Raw genomic sequence first — 23,098 nt, forward strand, 5'->3', positions numbered from 1 at the left:
ATCACGATCTACTACATACGGTTGACAGTAAAACCTTTAACAACCAGTTTAGTGCGGGGGAGGGAGTTGCCATAACGACCTATTACACAAGGTTGATTGTACAACCTTCGACAACCATTGGGGTGAGGGGTTACCATCACGACCCCTACAAAAATTTGAGAGCACAACCATAAGCAACCACTTTGGAGGGAGAGGTCTCCATCACGATCTGCTACATAAGGTTGAGAGTACAACCATAAGCAACCACTCTGTGGGGAGTCACCATCATGACCTGCTACATAAGGTTGACAGTACAACCTTCAACAACCACTTTTTACAGAATCACAATCATAACTTGCTACAGAAGATGTACAGGAACTAATTCCTCTTACCTTCTTAGCCTTCTGGCGTTGCTTCTTGGCTCTCTTCTTGCCGCGGTCGACGTGTCGCGACGGTCCCTCAATGTACTGCAGCAGAGCGTCCAGGTCCCGAGTGTCTTCCGGTCTGGAGCCGCGCCAGCATGACCCACTGTTGGGCAAAACGACGGTATTAATCATATTCTGATAAGGCTTCTTCGCAATGAGGAAGTGCCAGTGTGAGGATTTGGAGGTTGTGGTAATTAGCTGGTTACCGTGTGCTGAAGTAGTAAGAATATGGGGTTAAGGTGTGTGTTGTGTATGTGTGTGTGTCTGGTGTTGTGTATGTGTGTGGGTCTAGAGTTGTGTATGTGTGTGTTTGAGTGTGCTGTGTATGTAATATGTGCGCGTGTGTGTGTGCGTGAGTGTTGTTAAAATTTAACCATATTGTTTACAATTCTTACCCCGAACATCCCGACGACGTAGAGAAAACGCTCGTGTCCCTACTCGAGAGAGACACCGTACTCCTCTGCTGCTGCGGCCTGCTCTGTCTCTGCTGGGCCTGCTGCTGGGCTAACTGCTGGGCTTGTTGCTGGGCTTGCTGTTGAGCTTGTATTTGCGCTTGTTGCTGAGCCTGTAGTTGCGCTTGCTGTTGGGCATGGGCCTGCTGTTGCGCTATAGCCTGTTGTTGGGCATGAGCTTGTTGCTGGGCCAGTGCTTGTTGTTGAGCATGGGCTTGCTGGGCCTGTGCTTGTTGCTGCTGTTGTGCTTGTGCTTGTGCTTGCGCTTGAGCTTGCTGTTGTTGATGAGCTTGCGCTTGTTGCTGTTGCTGTTGTTGTTGTTGTTGAAGCTTCTGTTGTAGTATTTGCTAAAGAGGGAATAACAAATATTAATATTTTTTCATTATATTTTCTGGAGGCAGTTGAGAGGGGTGAACTGACAGTCTCCCGAAGCCAATTGAGGCATAATGGGGACGACTTTTTTTTTTTAAATGCGGACAACATCACATACATTGCTCTGAACCCAAAGTAAGTTGCTGAAGCACTTGTGTTATGGAATTCAGATACAACGAAGGTACCACAAACACCCAGACCCGAGACAATGTAGAAATGTGATTTTTTACATTGACCCGACCGGGGATCGAACCCGGGACCTCAGAGCTAGGGACACCTTGAAACCGGTGCGTACGCCACTCGACCACGGAGGTCGTCAATTGACTTGGACCCTACGTGCGGCAAAGGGAGCTTATCACTAATAACCAGTAACCATATCTTCAGTGAGAGGTGAATGATTACGATAAGAGGTGATAAAACACATCGCCTTATGATGTGCAACAAGTTTTCTGCTCGAGACCACGGCCACGGCAATTTGACCTTTATCAATGTTCTTTTAGGTATATTTATAAAAATGAATCCCTATTTCCCTTGCTCACAGCATGACACGTGTTGCAGGCAACTTTATTTGTTTTATTCGTTATTGTCGAGAGAAGGTTCTTATGAAAGAAAAACAATTCTTTGCATATCAGAAAATTACATATTAAAAACAGTTGCTGGAATTTAGACCTGCAACTATGTGCATAATAATTCAATCATTGAAACCCTAGTTCACATAAATACTTAGACCTTTGTTTAGTCCTAGCTACCGCATTAGGTTAAGTAATGGTAGATTAGTGTGATAAATAAATAAGATTAAGGATCATTCAACCACCACATTAAGAAATCCTGACTTTTGTTACGATAGCGATTTGTTGGATCCATCTTCGCCCGAAATAATATAAAGGCACCGGGAACGGGACCTACGTATTCACGCGGGTGAAACCGCGGGGCACACCTAGTTATAACTATCCCTACTTCCCTACTAATATTATAAATGCGAAAGTAACTCTGTCTGTCTGTCTGTTACGCTTTCACGTCAAAACCACTGAACTGATTTTAATGAAATTTGGTACAGAGATAGAGTTGACCTTGAGAAAGAACATAGGATAGTGTTTATCCCGGACTTTTGAAGAGTTACTAGCTAACCTGCTGCTGTTGCTGTCGTATCTGCTGTTGCTGCTGCGGCGTGAGCGTCGGCTTGTTGTGTATCGGCAGGTCGTATATAGGCTCCGGCTTCTTCTGTTGCTGTAGCTGTTGCTGTTGTTGCTGTTTCAATTGCTGCAACAATACATGATCATTAGTTTACTGCGCACGATGTTACCCAGGGGGATGCCGGGATAAAATGTGGTATTGACTTCAATTAGCCGAACTTAATAATAATAAATAATAATAATAAATGCGGACGACATCACATACATTGTTCTGAACCCAAAGTAAGTTGCTAAAGCACTTGTGTTATGGAATTCAGATACAACGAAGGTACCACAAACACCCAGACCCGAGACAATGTTCAAATGTGAATGTTTACATTGACCCGACCGGGGATCGAACCCGGGACCTCAGAGCTAGCGACACCTTGAAACCGGTGCGTACGCCACTCGACCACGGAGGTCGTCATTACTCAAAAACTTATGTACAGTCGCCACCAGATATATCGTAGCAAACAAGGAGACCAAATACTTCTCAACAATTTCAAATGTCAATAAGGTCTACTTGCTACCAGTTACCATTAATATCCGAACATTTATTGCTTCGTTAATATCTGAGCAGATTGCTTGTCAATAATTTCTATAATTATTATTCTCTAATTTCGGTGAAGGGTGGGCGATACGGGGAGCTGTCTGTATATTTTGACGTTCAATAATTGCTACCTTGTAGCCTATTTTGAATAAATGGATTTTGATTTTTTGATTTCTATACAAACTACAAACCAAAATTATCTGAACACTAACATGAGCCTTAGCTTAATCATGAGCAGATGCGGCGGCATCTAAACTAGTCGGGCTACCCCGATAAATACGCGTGTGTAAACCGTTACATCATTTAATAATATTAGTATGGATATAATTATTACCTGTAACCTAATCTGCTCCATGGCGTTGGGATTGACCTTGCCTTCAGCCTTCAGTCCGGGAGGCAGGCTGACCTGCACGGGAACCGTGCGCTGTAATGCCTGGACAAACGAATATATTGTAATAGAATAATAGTTTACGATAGCTTTTGTAGCTACATTGGGTCATTAATGTATGTTTTTCTATAAATCACGTTTTTTATTAAAATTCTGGATATCTTCCCATGAATAGTGGTTTCTTAAATTTACGCAAATGTTAGACATTGAACTAAAACTACTTTAACGGATTTTAGATTGCTAATGCTTCGGTAATGGCGCCCCACCGTGGGGCAGCCCACAAGCGTGATGATCAATGCTCGTTCTCTGTATGAGAGGCCTGCAGTGAGACAGTTACCTTGGGTTTGTTTTCTACAGGCGGCTTCTCGGACACGGCCATCCTCGCCATTTTGTCCGCTAGCTGACGCTGTTGCGAGTCGATCGACTGTCGTTTCTGTTGCACTTGAGCTGGCGTTAGGTTCGGAGGCTGTGTCTTTGGTAAGGCCTGTAGAAGACAACAATTGTGTTATGTAATTTGACTTGAATGTCTGTCTAGTTGTTAGTGGCAGTGACTGATATACCGGTGGTTGTGGGTTCGATTCCCACTCAGGACAAATACTTTAGCGATGATAACGAATAATTTTTTTTCTGTGTCTGGGTGTAATTTATCTATTATATTATGTACGTATTTAGAAATTCATTATGTAGGTATTTTTTTTTAGTCTTAGCTCTAGTTACTTTAACTGGCTAGCTTTTCTGTTTATCAGCTGTCTAGTACTCATAATACAAGCTTTGCTTAGTTTGTACGTAAACAAATAGAGTATGATATACTATATACTAGTAATATTATGTGTGTGTACATACGGGCGGCTTGGGCGCGGGCTGCGGGGCCGGCTTGACGGGGCGCGGGGCCTCGGGCGGCGGCGTGGGGCCCGCCGGGGCCGCCGGGGCCGCGCCCGGGGCCGCGCCAGGGGCCGGCGGGGAGCCCTGCATATGATAGCGAGGGTGAGTTTAGTTATTGTCATAGCAAACAATAATGTATAATCAGACTGATTTCAATCAGAACAATCCGCTTTTGGAAGTCAAACTGTATAAGGATTCCTCCTAAACGGCTGGACCGATTTGAATGGTTTTTTTTTGCGTTTGAGTGACGGCCTGGATAGTTAAGAATCAATCATTCATAACTCATGCGGACAGAACGAAGTATGCTGAGCGGTGCCCTGATTGATTTACATTCACAAACAAGCTGACACAAATAAAATATTTTGAAGTTGATTTTGTTTTTCGCATCAGAAACTATTTTAAGCAAAATTAATTTTATTCATCTTCCTAGAAAACTCATATTAAAAGACTTTATTTTATGAAAATGTCATACCTATTATACTAAATGACATCTGTCAAAGAGTTCAACATATAACGGACAGTGTATATATATTACAAAAGCAAACAGACAGATATACTCACATTCTTACACTGTTGCTTCTTCTTATTTAATATAGAGCGGAGTCGCTCTCTCGTCTCGTTGAAATTCCGCGGCACAGGCGTCGTCAATGGTGGCTAGAATACAATTATAATAATTGTTGAAATTGAAAAAAGTAATCTTAAGTCCGCTAGTACTAGTAACGCCATCTATTGGCGTATCTTAGCCAACTTTTTATTTCGTGTGTTGTTTTACCTGTATTTATTTAGAACTAGCTGTGCCCGCGACTTCGTTCGCGTAGAATAGTGACTATGAGCAGCGTTTTTTTTTTAACTATATACTTATTTTTATTTTGGATCATAATCACAGTCATTTTGGGTAGCTAAAAAACCTACTTTACTGTAATGCTTCTCTATATACAAAGTTCGACCACAACGCACTAAGACGTAGTACCAGAAAGATTACTAACTTAATTTTCAGCTATAATAGTTGCCCGCGGGTACGCCTGCTATAAATCGAAAACTATCCTAAGGGAACCTAAATTTGGGACAAAAACTATCCCATGTGATAGTTCTGGTTATGGAACTGTGTACGCAGGTGAAAGAGGAACAAACATCCATACATAGAAACTTCCTCGTTTATAATATGAGTAAGGCCAACGAGACGAGATAAAAAAACGTAAACAAGCGGACCGTTACTGAGTTACATTGCGATAGCGAGGGATTATTATCCCTGTCCTTATCACTCGCACGCGCATATATGGCGTGAGTTGTTCGATGACAGATGTGTTTCGTGGTACAAGAAAGCAGTCAGTACGGCAGTTGTCAACATTTGGATCAAGTTTATTCTTGTCAAAATTCGAACTTTATAATAATATATTCAAATAAAAATGTTCTGAACCCCTGAAAATTTGTTTACATTCTTTATCTCGTCTCGTTGGCCTTACTATAGGTTAGCTAGTAGTATACTCACGGCGTGTCCGAACACAGTGCAGTAGCAGCAGGTGCAGGGCTGGTCGGCGCCCTCGCCCGCGCAGCCCGCGCCGCCGTGACCCACTGACCGACAGACAAGGTTATAAATATTACTAGATATATTAGATGACTCAATTAACCGATCCAGATCAAGGAGCTCGTGGCTAAGCTATAACTGCGTAAGTGAATCGATCACAGGTTAAGCTACACTTGACGCGGTCGGTCTCTAGATGGGTGACCATCCTTGTAATAACGAGTTCCTCCGTGTTTCGGAAGGCATGCCCAGGTAACTGGGTTGAGGAGGTCAGATAGGCAGTCGCTCCTTGTTAAACACTGGTGCTTGGTTGCATTCGGTTAGAGTGGTAGCCGACCCCAACATAGTTGGGAAAAGGCTGGGCCGATCATATGTTAACCGATAAAAGCCATTGAGTCTCAAAATAAGCAAAGCTTGTATTATGAGTACTAGACAACTGATAAACATACTTATATATACTAAATACATATATAATATACATAAATTACACCCAGACACCAGAACAAATGATCATGCTCATCACACAAACATTTGTCCTGGGTGGGAATCGAACCCACGACCTCCGGTATAGCAGTCAGGGTCACTAACCACTAGACCAACAGGCAGTCGACCTTCCTAACTCAGTCAGAATAAAGAACAAATACATACCTTTACAGACATGTTGCTGATGATTACTATTCTCACACGCCTTCGCCACAGGCTTCGGCTTCACCACCGGCTTCTTCTCCAACTTCTTCTTCTCCGCCGTCTTCTTATCATCGAAACACTTCGACATGTCACTGATACAAGCAGAACTGTCATTCTCCTTACAAGATTGACAGACGCAGTCGTTGGTCCATTTACAATCAGTTTTCGGAGTATCACACACATCACTTTCGCTCTTGCTCTGCCCGTTTCTACTTATATTCTTAAATGCTACCGCGTTTAGGGTTTGCTTCGCGTTGCGAAGTGCTTGGGCTGAATATTTGGCTAGGTCTTCGTGATTTTGACTAACTGGACTTTTTGGTTCGTCTGGATTTTCAGTCTCAGATTTCAATTCTTCTATATCTTCGTCTAGTAGTTTCGCGTCGATTGACGAACAGATGGATATGACGTGTTTTTTATATGTCTCAGGTACTGGTAAGCCTTGAGTTATATAAGATTTGATTGTATAGAAACTGTCTAATAGAGATTTTTCTCCTTTGGATGTTAATATAGCTTCACATTTTGCTAATAACGCGTCATTTTTACATTTCTTCTCTTCTTCCTTCTTTTCCTTAGGTGGTTCAGGTTTTTTGGGCGGACTCTCCGTTTTTTTGACTACACGTATGCTCGCTTTTCCTATAATTTTGCTTAGGCCTTTAGCAGCTAAGATTTCCGCTTCGCTCGCGTTTTGTACCTTACTATTAGTCGGGGGAGGGGGTGGAGGCGTCGCTTTATTGAACGCTTCTTTTAATTTCTCCTCGTATTGCTCTAACTTGTATAACATAACTAGCCACTCGTCTCCGGACAAGTTTTTCTTAGGTAACGTCTCCATGTATTGCTTGTTAACATCCCTGAGTCTGTCAATGAAATAATCCCGTTTCTTCTCATTGGACATTCCAGAGAACTCTGGAACATTCTCCGGTCTCTTAACTTGGAAATCCATTAGTTCTTGAATGACGTTAACTGCTAGTTCTGGGTCGGTTAAGACCCAGTTAACTAGCGGTTGTGACTCACAACAGCGGCGTAGAACATTCATATACTTGAACTTCAACCCTTTGACCATTTGTTTTTTGTCTTGCGTTAATTTTGGGAACTTCATTATGAGTATATCTAGGGTGTTTCCAACGGAGGTGGTCAGCAGGATCTGTCTGACGGACTCCCTGGAGTCCGAGTCAGAGTCCTTGGAGTTCTCGTGCTGTTTCTTCAGTTCCTCCAAGGTCGAGGCCATTCGATCCCAGTCGGGTACGAAGTTCTTCCCAGCGAGGTCTTGTATGTAACTATAGAATTTATCAAGCATGGCTTCTATTTCATTCTCTAGTAACTCGACCGGTATACTTTTGAACTTGGTCGCCACGTAATGTTTCCATGAGTTGAACCTAGATTTGACTAAGTCCCTCAGTTCCTCCATGCTGAGAGCGTCCTTAACTGAATTCTCGAATAGGGTAGAAGCTTTGGAGTACATTTCGTTCATGCTGTTCTTGGGCAGGTTGAAGAGGTCCTTGTCTTCTTCTAGGCATTTCGCGAGGACAGGACTCTTGTTCTGCTTTAGATATTCGAAGACTTTGCTGATCACAACTTGGGCTGAGATCGAGAAGAGAAGATCCTTGAAGTCTTCTTTATTTTTGTTTTTCATTAAGACCTGGAATTATAGAATAGTTTTATTATCTCCAGATATGAATAAATTGATAAGCCTACGTATCTTGACTTTACAAAAGAGTAAATTAATATAATATATCCTGGGACAACTCACACACGGTTATCTGATCCCAAGCTAAGCAGAGCTTGTGTTATTGTAACCAGACAACTGATAAACTTACTTATATATTTCTAAATACATACATAATATAGATAAATTACATCCAGACACAGAACAAATGATCATACTCATCACACAACATTTGTCCTGGGCGGGAATCGCCAGCTAGCACCGCCATATTGTGACCTTGGCCAGTAATAAATTAGTATCCATGGACAAGGGTGGTTTTATTTGGTAGCTGACAGCTCAAGTGGACATTTAAGAGCGTGGATATTAAGATTTTTTTAATTTATATGTTTTTTGTATATCAAATTGACATACCTGTAAATCCTTTTCATCCTTGAGCAGTTCCAATATATCCTTATTATCTAACTCGAACGTCATCGTCCCTATGATATCGTTATCCACATTATTCCTTATCCTACGTTGCGTTTTCCGTTTCGTTGTGTTCTTAGTCACTTTCACACTATCTCTAGACTTGCTAAGCTTCAATTCACGAATCTGTTTCAATGTCTCCGGCGTCAATTGGGCATCACTATTCACGTCAGGCAGACTGCTCATGATTGACGCGAACTCTGGCAGTTCGAATGACGCGTTCGCGAATTCGGATAGTTTCGACGCGATTTCTGGCATATTGGCGAGTATTTGCGGCATGTTTTCTACTAGTTCTGCTAGTTTCGTGTTGGCTGTACTAACGTCTATCGGGTCCTCGGTGTCAATTTTGTCTAGAAATTCGGCTGAATTCTTGTCTAAAGTCATCATTACTTCGCATATTTGCTCTAGGGATAGTTGCCCGTCGTCTTCTTTAGTTCCGTCCTTTATACTGTTGTATGAATTTATAATATTCTGACACTCCTCCATAGCTTTTTTAATTTCGAGTCCGAAGGAGACGTATTTGTATATATTTGGATCTTTATCGTTCTCTAGTGGTTCTGTGACTGTTTCCTTTTCGTCTTTGACGAGTAACGGGGTTCGACGTGCGTTGATCGGGATATTAATTGGGGTTATTTGTGTTGATATCAAGTCTCTGTCGTCCTTGAGGAACTTGGTCACAGATATTAATCGTTGATTGGGTTTGGAAGTGTAGACGGGCATGGGTTCAGGTATGGTCGGCGACATTTCTTGTAACGGCGGACTGACTGATTCTGGGTACTTCGTTTCTTCATCATTGTTTAGAGCAAAGTTACTGAACTTCGCGAGGCACTCCTTCATTTCCTTGCACATGTCTGTCTCTTTCTCTCCCACTATGGTGTCGGTATCGCTTATATTGTCCTCTCGCTCTAGCGGGAACGCTTCAGGCGGTTCTGCCTCACTCTTGGCTACATCCTCGTCATTCTTTAGATCATCAGTCAGTAGTTGCGTTGTTTGTGCGGGCGCTTTATGTTTCAACATTTGTAGTATCTTGTGTGGCTTGCTTATTGAGGGGGACACGGGTTTGAGTTTCCGTTTGGGCGCAGTGGTTAGGCGGGGGACTTTCGGGCTTGAGGTCCGCCGTTTGCGACGGGGGAGGTCTTCGATTAACGTTACGTTGCTTTCTGGTAAGCTGTGGAGGGAGAGAAGAAAGTTAATATTGTTTTTGTTGGTGAAGGGAAAAAGGGTAATAATAGATATAAAACAAATTGAATAATTAAATTCAGCATACCTAATGATTATTAAGCATAACGATATCTTAAATATAAAATAAATTGCTGTTAGTTAGTCTCTCGAAATCTCGAGAACGGCTGAACCGATTCGGATTAATTAACTGTCTAAATATTCGTCCAGGGAAGGTTTAAACGGCGATAAAATATGGAAAAGTTGCAAAAAATATATAGTATTCGTGTCTGCATTGTTATCATCGACCGTTAGGCGGTACGAAGTTCTACTTGGACATACATTAGTTATTTTTAATGTTAATTCCCGTAATTAGTAAAGCACATAGCATATACCCTGACCTCTCCCTCTCCTGGCGCAGCTGGTCCTCGAGCCACATCCTGAGGCGGTGGTAGTACAGCTGCTGGTCGCGCATGTGCATCACCTTGCGTCGAACCTGGGACACGAGGGATACGTTACACTTGTATGCTTAATATGAAACCGATCAGCATAATATACATAGATTGCATGTTTAACTATGTCCTTTACTCGTGAATTACAATTCTCAATATTCGATGTACGCCCGCACCCACCAACCCATCGCATATTGCTCGATGGGTTGGTGAATTTGTATTAAATTCATCTACAATTGTAACATATCCACGAGCAAGCTAAACTTCTACGTAACCGTAGTCTTTCACTCGTAGCATTCGTAGCATACCGATCGACATTCGTAGCACGTTAGGATACACTCATTCGTAGCCGTGGCTTTCACTCGTAGTATACCCGCCGCCAAAGTACATCACACCACAGTCGTATGAAGCCATCGCCTTAATTTCGTAGCATGCGACTACTCCTCCCGTATTAAGGTATTTAATCCTTGTATCGCGGGGCATTTCACATTTCACAAACATACAATTCACATGCACAAAGACATCCAGACTCAGAACAAGCATTCGTGGATCACACAAATGCTTGTCCTCTCGACCACGTGCAGTCACACCCTGCATGTGTCGGTGAGTACACTGAGTACTGACCTCCTTGAACCGCTGCAGATGGTACTCGGGGCAGAGCGCGCGGCAGGGCTGGCGCGGGGCCCCGGGCGGCGGGGACCCGGGCGGCGGGGGCGCCGGGGCCCGCCCGCCCACCAGCTGCATGCACACCTAAAGGGGCAAACACGACTACGTTACACAGAGCCCATAAGACCAACTTATTCAATAATACTGTAACATTATTAAATGATGGAACAAGGTAAATCAACTCGCGAACCCGTTGTGTCAGCTCACTATTAGGCAGTCGGGCAGTCCCAAAAAATACGGTTGTGAAACTGAAATTTCATTAACCGAGTAAAATTACAAGGGAGTAGATAATTTTAATTGTGATCTATGAACCTAATGTCTACTATGTTTACTATCAATCTACGTAACCCTAATAAATGTAATTATACAGGGTGGAAGGGCCGTCATACCGATACCGTGGACCAGGGGTTCTGGATATGATTCCAGACCCAATGCGTTGGAATTTTTTCATCGTTAACAACGCCTATATATTAAATAAATAAACAACTGATACATTTCAGTGGTACATTTCATTTGGTAATCTTTTTTGTTGTTCTACCTTTGTTTTTAGTCAAGTTTTATTTTTAAACTAAGATTTTAGACAATAAGACACACCAAGATTGTTTAACTTTAGTTAACTACCTAAACAAATTAAGTATCTTCATCATCATCATCGTCTCGGCCTCTCTATAAGTTCTTCAGCGCGACCGGTTCATTGCCACCTGCATCCAATGAGACCCAGCGGCTTTCACCAGGTCGAAATTGAGTATAGAAATAAATTGAAATAATCTATTAGGCGGTACGTACTTTGCCAGGACAGCTAGTCTAATATAAAAAATGTTACATATAGAAACTTACCGTGGACAGTTTCTTCTGTTTCCTGTACACTTGCAGCTGCCTGCGATGGACTTCAGGTAGACGACGATACATGGCCATCAGCTTGCGATCCACTTCGGACAGGCCCATGTCCACGCGTTTCCTAATATAACGAAATAAAGTTAATTAATTATATAAATATTGTTTGCTATTGTCGAATAACGAAATAGATACTCGCGGCTAGAGACTCCTTAGGTCTGTTTAATAGGCATGATGAATTTTTTTTACGAACTCGTCGATATATTGATGGTCACCCATCCCCAGACCGACCGCATCAAGCGTCACTTTACCTATTATAGTAATAAGTTAATAGGCTTCTTATTAGCCAGCTCATTTTTGACACTTTCAGCTTTTTTAAACACAATACATCAACATTGACTGTCATTGTTATAAAAGTAGGATGACGATATAGGCACTATATCCGCGGCCTAAGAACCAAGAACCTTTATAATCATCAGTTACATAAACTTTCCCAATTGCACGCCATCGAGATCTATATTCGTCTGCTTGAATGCAGTTCGAACTCTTTACGACATTAATTCATCGTCAAGCGTCGCTTAACCTGTGACCTTCACCAAGAAACATATCTTGGCTGCGTTACCTGGCATCGTGGTCGGGCTGCGCGGCGGAGGCGGCGGTGGCGGCGGTGGGGGCGGGCGCGGGCCAGTCGCCGCAGTGGCGCAGCACGCGGTCCATGAGGCGCTCGATGGAGGCGATGGAGCGCATGAGCTGGCGCACGGTGCGGCACAGCTGCGCCGGCGCCGCCTCGGCCTCGGACCCGCCCGACTCCACGGCCGCCGCCGCCGCCAGCAGCAGCTCCGACGCCGAGTCCAGCGACGACGACGACAGCCCCAGCGACCCGGAGCCCGACGCCAGCTCCGACTCCGATACTGTCGGGTGGACGAGTACAAATGGTTTACTGAGATCGCGGGACTAACTATGGAGCCTATGGGGTTGCTTTATCGTGAAATTGCGCGTCAAGCCCGATTAAAAACCTCCCCCACCCCAGAAAATAACTAGACGGACGACCCACTAAACAAGTTTCAGTTAACCGTTACTCATGAATCCGCCTGAAGAACATTAAAATTGATTTTATTTTTCAATAAATCTTTAATTTTTCTTAACTACAAATGAGTCCCACAATAAAAAATTGAATCCTTGAATTGCGGAGAATTACACAAACATTCAATTCACATTCACAAACCTAGACTCAAAACAAGCAATCCTGTTACTCATCAATCTATTTGACTTCCTTTTCTTCTTCATTATACCTACCTCTATCTCTGTATATACACTAACTTTCCTGTCCATCCAAAGGTGTCTGGAAGATATCGCTTTTAGCGATAAGACCGCCATTGTACCCTAACACTGTATGTATTATAAATCACTGCTGCAATTTCATGGTGTACAATAAAGAATATTCTATTTCTAATCTATACACAACCTCCGCAGTAATATATGTAATCTTTACGTCACAAAAATATTCAACATACACCATGACTCAAAACAATCAATCTTAAATCACTCATTATTTTATAGTAACTATCGTAAGACTGATTCATTATATTAAATGACTCAACGGCTCACGATTAAGGACTCCGGTTGGGTCCCAAACTAGTCGGGCTACCCAGATAAATACACGTGAGTAAACTGTTGTATCATTTAGGGCCGATTTTTCAATCGCCAGATAACTTTTATACCACGGATATGTTTGACAGCTTTTATATAGAAAATATGTCAAACGGCCATATTTATTCCTCGGATAGAAGTTAAATGGTGATTGAAAAATCGGCCTCTAATCACACAAATACTCAGTTGTCAAGGGAATCGAACCGGACAACCTGTCGAATACGCACCCAGAGGGCTTGACAAGGTGATCTATAGTACAATAGTTAGATAACTCACGGTCGTCGAGGTCACAGGTGGGGTTCGAGTCGCTGTTGTCGTTGTTGTCAACAGCCGGCGCAGGCTGACCCTCCGCTCCCGAACCACTCTCTCCTAAGGAATAATAGGAATAAAGTTGAAGAAATGATGTATTTAGTAATATATAAGTATGTTTATCAGTTGTCTAGTACTCATAATACAAGCTCTGCTTAGTTTGGGACTAGATGGCGTTGTGTGAGTTGTGGAATATCATTGTTATACACCGTGATTTTTTAGTCGTCTTACAAAAGCATCCCAGTTCATGTATCCAATGACTAGAACACGTTCATGATAAAAAAAAATAGGTATTTATGAGATTTGAATAAATTTAAAATGATATTTTTATTCAATATTATGATGCAATTCGTAGTTTTAGTAACACAGCTCTATTGCGAGCGCGGTCCGAGCCTTGTAACAATGGTGAGGGGCGCGGGCGGCGGCGTTTTTATCATTTTTAAGAGTATATTTCAGATTTCTCTTGTTTAATTTTTCATCGTACTTATTATCTTAGTTCATCATCATCATCTCAGCCTATCGCCGTCCACTGCTGAACGTATTATCTTAGTTGATGATAAAAAAATAATAATCGCGCCTAGGGGTATTTTACGTCGGATACATGAACTGGGTTGCTTTTGTAAGACGATTACTGTACGTGTATTTTTATTAATTACAAATTACTAGAAGCCCAAAACAAATCTGTTTTTGATAGACATTCAACTTGTTATAAAAGTCAGGGTATAATGTATGGCAGTAGCTCACCGCTCTCTCCGCTGGCGGCGCTGTCCGCGCTCCCGACACTGTCCCCACTGTCAGTACCCTCCACGGCGTCCGGTGGCCTGTTGTAATAAAAACAAAACATCATATACCTTGGTCTAGTGATTATTAACAGCGAGATTGTTTGAAACGGTTACCGTTTAACCGGTATTAAATCTATACTAATATTATAAAGCTGAAGAGTTCGTTTGTTTTAACGCGCTAATCTCAGGAACTACTGGTTCGAATTGAAAAACTCTTGTGTTGAATAGACCATTTATCAAGGAAGGCTATATAGGCTATAAAACATCACGCTGCGACTAAAAGGAGCGTAGATACAATGGAAAATGTGGAAAAAACAGGGCAGGTATAAATCATAACTTATATATTCTAACCACGCGGACGAAGTCGCAGGCAACAGCTAGTAGTTTATAACCAGGGTCCAAATTAAATGTATGGACAGTGAGTTTACCGCCCCGAACTGACTGACTTTCCAATTATTGTGTTGGCAAAATGCTTATGAGAATACGAATAATGTCATTTTAATTCAATTTCGTCAGCAATCATCGAAAATTGTAAATAGCGGAATTGGGGCCTTGGATTAGCATATAGGACCTCAGCAAAGTTTACTTAAATGTAATGATGGGATACCAGATTTTATTGAAAATCTATTTTGCTATTTAATACTAGTTTTCCTAATTTACGTTGTTTAAATAACAATGCATATCTAAGATACTGTAATATTTATTTTTCAAAGAGTAACTTATTGAGTTTCTCTTATGGAGAAGAACCTTGTCGGTTCTTCTCCATAAGAGAATTGACTGAGAAATGACACTTTGGAACCGTGCAAATACAGTCATCCTTGCAACGTTTTTTTGAAACGGCCTATTTGAAATAAAAACTTTTGGTTTTGATAGTATCCCTTTTTTATAGCAAGCGAAGCCGCCGGTAACAGCTAGCTATAGGTAATTTAAACAACTCACTTAGCGCCCGTCCCGTCTCCCTGCTGCAATTCTCTGCCGACAGTCTCTTGATCCATCTTATTATGAGGCTGTTGAAATAAAAAGATGAAGTATTAGAAATGTAGCATCTGCATATTCTGTAAACACACACTAGCTAATCATATTATAAATTTTCATAAAATCTAATTATATATAACTATGAATTGCCATTCGTTAGTGTCGCTAAAACTCGAGAACGGCTGAACCGATTTGGGTTATTATAGTCTTAAAATGTTCTTAGCAGTCCAGGGAAGATTTAATCGGTTATAAAATATAGAAAAAAATAAATCATCTGTTAGGCGGTACGTAGTTCGCCGAGACAGCTAGTACTAAATACGATCCAACGATATCTGAGACGACCAACAGGTATCGCTGGAGTGATACAGTTAAGACGGACCTTCGGGGTCTTCACGCCGATGACTGGCGAGAAGTGGCGAAGGATCGGGTAAAGTGGCACTCTTTCTTATCAGAGCCCAACACACAATTTGGGTCGCTGAGTCAACCGAGTAAGTATAAGGAAGATATTCCTATTGTAACTTTCGTGAGAATAATTCATAACATTTTTTCGTTTTTATAAACGACTATCTATGTTGCGGGGGTCAAATCGTTATTACACCATTAGCCTTCGAGCATATACCTCTAGCACTCTCTCTAGCCCAGCCAATTAAAGCTGGAATGTGCTAGAAGTCCCTTAAAGAGTGCCTTCCTAGATCACTGAGGAATATTTTCGTTGTACATATAAATGTTGACAGGATATATTACCTTATCGCTTTCGGCGTTAGCGTCAGGCGTGTCACCGTCGAAATCGTTAACACCATGCAGCATACCGAAGAATGAGATTCTGAAAATAAGCAAACACTTGTTAAAAATACTGAAGTTTATAATAAAGTATTTATTAAAATATATCTGATCTGGCGAACTCCGTGTTTACCCATGGCGTGGATAACACAAAAGGTTGCCATACGAAGGGATCGAACCCGCGATCGCTGAGTTAAACGTGATTACTTCAATCACTCGGCTATCAGTGCAGTCAAAGTGACATACACTTGCAGCAGAAGTATAAATATAAAAGTCTCTATACGTTCGCATTGCAAGAAGCAATTACGGAAATATACAAGTCATAAAAAAAATTATTTAAGTTATTTTTGTCGATGCCTAAACTAAGCAATATTGAATGATCGAGTGGTTAGAAGCCCTGACAGATATACTAGAGGTCATGTGTTCGATTCCCATCCAGGACAAAGGTTTATGCTATGAGTATAATCATTTCTTCTGCGTCTGGTGTAATTTTGCTTTTATTTGTGTATTTAGAAATATATAAGTATGTTTATCAGTCCAGTAGTCATAATACGAGCTTTGCTTATTTTGAGACTAGATGGCGCTGTGTAAAAGTTGTGGAATATTATTATTTCTAACAAAAATCATTGTAATATACATACATAGCAGCCCGGAGATGTTCACTGTTGTACATTGGTCTTTCCCATCGCCCGCTGAAATATTACAATTAACCAATTAAATTTACATACACAAAAGTTATAAACGGATCACTATTACTAAAATCGGTTGTTACTCTGTTTGTCACCAAGCTTTAAGTCGTGAACCGTATGGCCAAATTTAATTTTCTTCAAACCTATTGCATCAGCATATAAATTCAGCCCAGGTTATCATCATCATCATCTCAGCCTGTTGCCGTCCACTGCTGAACGTAGGCCTCCCCTTATATGTGTTATATACACGCGATGTGTGTTACTGTTTACTAATATTAAGAGGTAATCTCAAGAACTATTGAAGCGATTTCTTTTTACTAATTAAAATTTACTAGTGTGGCACTCACTAGGCTATACATTAACCAGGAAACACCAATACATATAGTCAACTAGTCTGTAACATAGTTATCACAACCAACCTTAGCAATTGTTTCCTCTGCTGTCCGCACAGCGACTTCGGCGTGAGGCAGTCGCAGTGGTGTTTATATGACGACCATGCTTCCACTGTTGACAACCATTTATAATTAGACATACATTTTGATAATAGATAAATGTTATTATAAAAACTTTTGTGAAATGGATTCATAATTGGTTCTAATATAAATAATATTAGAACGGTTTAGTCACGCGTATATTTGTATCGGGTGTATCCGACTAGTTAGACCCAACCGGAGTCCCGATAAATACATGTGAGTAAACCTGTTTTTAAATAAATAACTGGTAGACTAATATGCGACAGTTGTGAGATCTTCTGAAATTCAGAACTAAAATAAATCCATTTACATTATAGAGTTAAGCTAAGCCTCATTCTTGAATACCGCCGTTTACTGTCTGCTTAAGTCATCAGGTAAGACTGATTTTTAAAAGCAAATTTAAGGTGTCTTTGACTATTTGTGTCTTCGATGTTCATTTTGTCTAACTTCCGTTGAGAAGTTTGTTAATAAAAAAAATAAGGAATTTAATTCTTATACAGTGGGAGGTTTCACAAACTTTAAGGTCACACGCACAAAGACATCTAGAAAGCATCGTGCGTAGTATTCGTATATCCTAAAATTGAATCTCTTATCTTGAGGAATTTGATCCGCCCCGCCGGGGGGTTTCACAAAGACAGCCAGAAAGCATGTTGCGTTATATCCCCAGTACTCACGGTCGCGCGGCGTGGCGCGGGCGGCCATGTCGGCCAGGCGCGCGGCGGTGGCGGCGCGCTGGTGCGGGCGCAGGTAGTGCTCCAGGCGCGCGCGGGCGCCGCACGCCCAGCCGCGGCCGCACGGGCCCGCCGCCGCCGGGATCAGCTCCACCTGCAGGGGCGTGCAGTGTGGTGAGGACCGCTACACACTCGCATGCATACATAGCCATACACACACAGAGCAGGACGAACGGAACATCTTGTTAGATAGCTTGCAGCCGACATCCGGTGTTGTTTACGATGAGCACCTTATTCCAACCAGTGCAAGTGTTTTCAGACGTTTTTGCCATACCTATCATTAAAATCAAAATAACACCTCCTTATAGGACGTATTAAATTGTAAATTTATATCCGTGTTGCCTAACTGAGCCTAACTCAATTATCTCTTTTCTTTGCTAAAATTAGCTATTTCTTCTCTTGTCTCCCACTTGCCATGGAGTGTTTGACCTGCCTACTACCTTTCAAGCAAGAAAACTCACACAAACATACCTTGAAAGTGATTGTGGAAGCTGCCTTGAAGTATTCTAATATCTTGATAAATCTGTCCACCGCGTACCTGTGGAACAACATACATATTGTATTAAACAATTCAACCTGATGAAAAATCATCGAATGTCTTCTGTTTTGGGTTGAGCAGAAGGGAGTGTCAGACTTCTACTGACTAAAACCCACCCATGTTCCTTCTTGTGCACTTTGCGTACCGGGACTATGCTAAGCTTTTCGGACAAGGCCGAGGCACACGCGGCAGTATTTCAAAATTCAAAATAAATTATTACAACCTGCCATGGGTAATCCATACGACATTTGATAGTAAGTATCAGAGGAGCTCGTGGCTCAGCTATAACTGCATGAGTGGATCGATCACAAGTCAAGCTACTCTTGACGCGGTTGGTCCGTAGATGGGTGACCATCTTTGTCATAACGAGTTCCTAAGTGTTTCGGAAGGCACGTTAAATTGTGGGTCTCGGAGGATAATTGTACATCTTTGACAGTCGTTACAGGTAGTCAGAAACTATAAAGTTGACAACCAGTCTAACCAAGAGGTATCGTGTTGCCCAGGTAACTGGGTTGAGGAGGTCAGATAGACAGTCGCTCCTTGTAAAACACTGGCACTTAGCTGAATCTACTTAGACTGGAAGCCGACCGCAACATAGGAGAAGGCTATGACGATGATGATACCATTAACTTGTATGCATAGTACTCACTCTTTCTCCATAGGCTTGTCGTACTGTCGACAGAGACAGAGCGTGTGAACGATCTCTCGCGTCGTCTCGCTCTGTTCCGCGAGCTTGCATAGTTGCTCGTGGATTATGGCGGCACCTGTTGTTTAACAATAAAAGGTAAATTGTAGACCGTTAACACCGACACTTAAAAAATGTGTCTGTGTGTTGCTTGTGTGTATATTGTATTTAAAATAGTCGTATCTGTGTCTGCCATGTGCGTGTCATGAATATGTATTATATTGCTCAGGTCAGTACACACTGACCTGACAAACACAGATTCGACACAGAATGACAGATCCATACACATGAATCTGTAAACGTATGCCAATGTGAGGATTGTAGTCCAAGCCAGTTTAGGTAAGTCTAGATCAGTATGTTTACATCACCTGTATGTGTATCTAAATCTATTCTAATACTTGCACGAATACACACATGTGAGTCTGAGTCAATGTGTGTGTGTAAGACTCAGTTTCAGCGTGTGCGTACGTTGAGCTGTGTATGGTGTGTGTGTGCTACTGACCGTCGGGCAGCTGTAGCGCGCGGCGCAGCAGCGGCAGGTCCCAGGCGGCCGCGTCGTCCGTGCCGCGCGGCCGCAGCGCGCGGACCACGCGGGCCGCCGCGCCCACTGTGCTGCCGCCTGATAGACCGACAGACAATATGCTACATTAAACAGTCAATATAGATGAGTGCTGAAAAGCAACCGATCAATAGCAGTACCATAGACTTTCGCGCGGACGCGTTGTGGGCCAGGCCGAGGCACACGCGGCAGTATACAGTAGGTGTACTCACAGTGCGCTAGCGCCCAGACGACGTCCCTGAGGAAGGCGAGCAGCGCGGGCGCGTTGTGGGCCAGGCCGAGGCACACGCGGCAGTGGCACGAGAAACACGCGCGGTACACCCACGGCTCGCTCACCATCTCCACGCTCCTGAGGGAGAGGCGAATATAAATATTAGTATAGATTCAGCAGATCTTGAGCGCTCGGCGGAAGAGTGGGAATCGCTTTGCGCATCGGACACTCATCACAAAATAAAACGCCAATCTTAAGACAACTTCGATCTCAATCCCTCATGTTGGCTATGACGCGATGCGCTGCGGGACAATCCCTGCACTGTAGTCCGAACCGCGCCTCATTTCATACCGCAAAAGGGGCACAAACAATCAATTCTGCGCAGGTCAAGGTCAGCGCTCAAGAGCGTGCCGGTAATGCGCTACGAGTGGATGACCAAAAGTAAGCGACCGCGGATGAGTCTCCGGTATGAATGAAGATAAGCCATCTTCACGGTCCTACGGGAGGGGGGGGGGGGGGGAACGCAAATGTATAGACTATGATGGCACCAGCGTTGCCAGATTTTTTTTTTTTGACAAGTCGGGACTTGGTACTTTTTGAGTGAAAATAGCGGGATTCTTCCGTCAGAAGCGAGACATAGTAAAGTTGATGATTGATGTTTCACGCGCGAATATCATAAGCAAACAAGTGTAACTTAATTCCGGGAAAAATTTATCGAGCTATTTTTTAGATTCGTATTTGGCGTGAATCCGCCCCGGGCGACGGTGAACCACGCTACGCCACTGGTTTCAAACAATAGTCTGTGTGAATCCTACGAAAGGCGTACTGTCAAGTTCTCTCCGAAAAGCGGGACCGAGCCTGTCCCGGGCGGGACATTAAATTTTATTTAAAAAGCGGGACGTCTGGCAACGCTGGATGGCACTGATATACCGTATAGGACTAGCCGTCAGCGAAAGTAACGTGATAAACATAAAAACAATTCAGCCCTGAGAATCGTGGAAGTATTTGGGGAAGGCCTTTGCCCAGTACTGGTCTAGGTAAAAAAATGTATGTGTAGTATGTGCAGGCTTGCATGTGTGAGTCACAGTGTGAGCAAAGTACATTCGTGATCATGAGTGTGTGTGAGCCATCATGTGTTAGCGACTATTTGAACGTTTATGACAGAACTACCTTGTGATTAAGTAATTTATAATAAAATTTCTTATAGCATGGGGTTGGTACTTTAACTGTAGGGGATTGGAATAGTATAAATCTATACTAATATATAAAGCGGAAGAGTTGGTTTGTTTGTTTGAACGCGCTTATCTCAGGAACTACTGGTCCAAATTAAAAAAATATTTTTGTGTTGAATAGACCATTCATCGAGGAAGGCTTTAGGCTATAAACCATCACGCTGCGATTAATAGGAGCGAAGATACAATGAAAAATGTGAAAAAAAAAACAGGGCAGGTATAAATCATAACTTATATCTTCTACCCACGGGGACGAAGTCGCGGGCAACAGCTAGTAAGAAATAATACTATACCATATCACGAGCCTTCGTGTCTGGTCATAAGTGTGTGTGTGTGTGTGACTCACATGTTGGTCCCGATGAGTGTGAACATGAGCGCGGAGATCTCGCACCAGGAGTGGAACACCCCGAGGAGCCACTCCTGCATCGGGCTGAACACCGCCGCGCCAGACTCCGACAGCCGCTCTGTTTCTGTATCGAAACAAAATAAAATACAATTTGTAAAAGGAAAATATAGCAGCAAGAATTTCTCACTCAAGTAGGGTAAACATATTATTTTCTTTAAAAAACGCCTCGCGCTGTAACAGCCGATGATAACAATACAGACAAAAATATATATATTTGCAAGTTTTCCATAGTTTCTCACGGTTTAACCTTCCCTGGACTTTCACGAACATTACTACACTTTAATAAGCCAAATCGGTAGAGCCTTTCTCGAGTTTTAACGAGACTAACGAACAGCAATTCATTTTTATATATAGGAGAAGACTAGCTGCTTCCCGCGGTATCACCCGCGTAGTCCCCAACCTCGTGGTTATTTTAGTTTTTTTTTTCTTTGTCGCAGTTTTCCTATACTTTATCACCTTTTAAACTTAAAACTTTAAATATTTCAAGACTAGAATAAGCCAAATCGATTTAGCCGCTATCGAGTTTTAGCGAGTCTTACGAACAGCAATTCACTTTCATAAGAAAAATTAGAAAAATCTGAAAATTAGCTGTTTCCCGCGGTTTCACCTGAGTAGTACCCCAACCGATCTCCTGATTATTCTATGGCTTTTGTTTTTGTTTGTCTTTGTCGCAATTTTACTAAATTTTCTCACCGTTTAAACCTTCCCTAGACCTTCACGAATATTTCTTCTATCTAAATTATTTACATATAAGTTTATGATACATACCCATCCCACATACGTAGTGTAACAGCGCGGCCTCTTCCTCTGCTGTGACGGCGGCGTCATCGTCGTAGTCCAATAACTCACTACCCGATAACCTGACAACAATATTATATAGTTACTAGGTGAACGAGCAAACATAGTTTTGACATATAAAAAATTAGGTGTTGATAAAGGGCTGAAAATTTATGTATATGCATATGATTCTATCATGAAAAAATAGAAACAAATTAGGATTCGACCACCCATAAAATTAAGGTGGATGAAAAATTGATGTCCGATTCTCATAAATAAATAAATAATAAATAAATATTCCACAACTTTCACACAACGCCGTCTAGTCTCAAACTAAGCAGAGCTTGTATTATGAGTACTAGACAACTGATAAACATACTTATATATTTCTAAATACATACATAATATAGATAAATTACACCCAGACACAGAACAAATGATCGTGCTCATCACACATTCATTTGTCCTGGGTGGGAATCGAACCCACGACCTCCGGTATAGCAGTCAGGGTCACTAACCACTAGACCAACAGGCCAGACCAACTACCCAATATGCATACAGAGCAGCCATTTTATAACTAATGGGGTCGGCTAACGACTAACTGGAATTGGGGTCGGCTTCCAGTCTAACCGGG

At 42.2% G+C, this 23,098-nt stretch overlaps 1 protein-coding gene across 1 annotated transcript in view; it reads right to left on the reverse strand.

Annotated features, from left to right (window-relative positions):
• The window catches only part of LOC113508679, a 51,273-nt gene that overhangs the window by 18,326 nt on the left and 9,849 nt on the right, over window positions 1-23,098 (reverse strand). Inside the window, exons 7-33 of the mRNA XM_026891761.1 lie at window positions 22,456-22,547; window positions 21,628-21,751; window positions 20,051-20,187; window positions 19,782-19,898; window positions 19,244-19,358; window positions 18,528-18,594; window positions 18,000-18,150; window positions 17,272-17,356; window positions 16,805-16,855; window positions 16,128-16,206; window positions 15,348-15,415; window positions 14,371-14,447; window positions 13,594-13,686; window positions 12,290-12,578; window positions 11,671-11,791; window positions 10,792-10,917; window positions 10,117-10,211; window positions 8,504-9,725; window positions 6,391-8,065; window positions 5,710-5,792; window positions 4,782-4,874; window positions 4,182-4,304; window positions 3,676-3,822; window positions 3,285-3,383; window positions 2,357-2,488; window positions 800-1,203; window positions 372-507 (exon numbers count right to left, since the gene is read on the reverse strand). Coding sequence (XP_026747562.1) covers window positions 372-507; window positions 800-1,203; window positions 2,357-2,488; window positions 3,285-3,383; window positions 3,676-3,822; window positions 4,182-4,304; window positions 4,782-4,874; window positions 5,710-5,792; window positions 6,391-8,065; window positions 8,504-9,725; window positions 10,117-10,211; window positions 10,792-10,917; window positions 11,671-11,791; window positions 12,290-12,578; window positions 13,594-13,686; window positions 14,371-14,447; window positions 15,348-15,415; window positions 16,128-16,206; window positions 16,805-16,855; window positions 17,272-17,356; window positions 18,000-18,150; window positions 18,528-18,594; window positions 19,244-19,358; window positions 19,782-19,898; window positions 20,051-20,187; window positions 21,628-21,751; window positions 22,456-22,547 — 6,001 coding nt within the window. The remainder of the gene's footprint in view (window positions 1-371; window positions 508-799; window positions 1,204-2,356; window positions 2,489-3,284; window positions 3,384-3,675; window positions 3,823-4,181; window positions 4,305-4,781; window positions 4,875-5,709; window positions 5,793-6,390; window positions 8,066-8,503; window positions 9,726-10,116; window positions 10,212-10,791; window positions 10,918-11,670; window positions 11,792-12,289; window positions 12,579-13,593; window positions 13,687-14,370; window positions 14,448-15,347; window positions 15,416-16,127; window positions 16,207-16,804; window positions 16,856-17,271; window positions 17,357-17,999; window positions 18,151-18,527; window positions 18,595-19,243; window positions 19,359-19,781; window positions 19,899-20,050; window positions 20,188-21,627; window positions 21,752-22,455; window positions 22,548-23,098) is intronic.

This window comes from Trichoplusia ni, chromosome 3 (genome assembly GCF_003590095.1).
Source record: "Trichoplusia ni isolate ovarian cell line Hi5 chromosome 3, tn1, whole genome shotgun sequence".
In the NCBI taxonomy this organism is placed as follows: domain Eukaryota; kingdom Metazoa; phylum Arthropoda; class Insecta; order Lepidoptera; family Noctuidae; genus Trichoplusia; species Trichoplusia ni.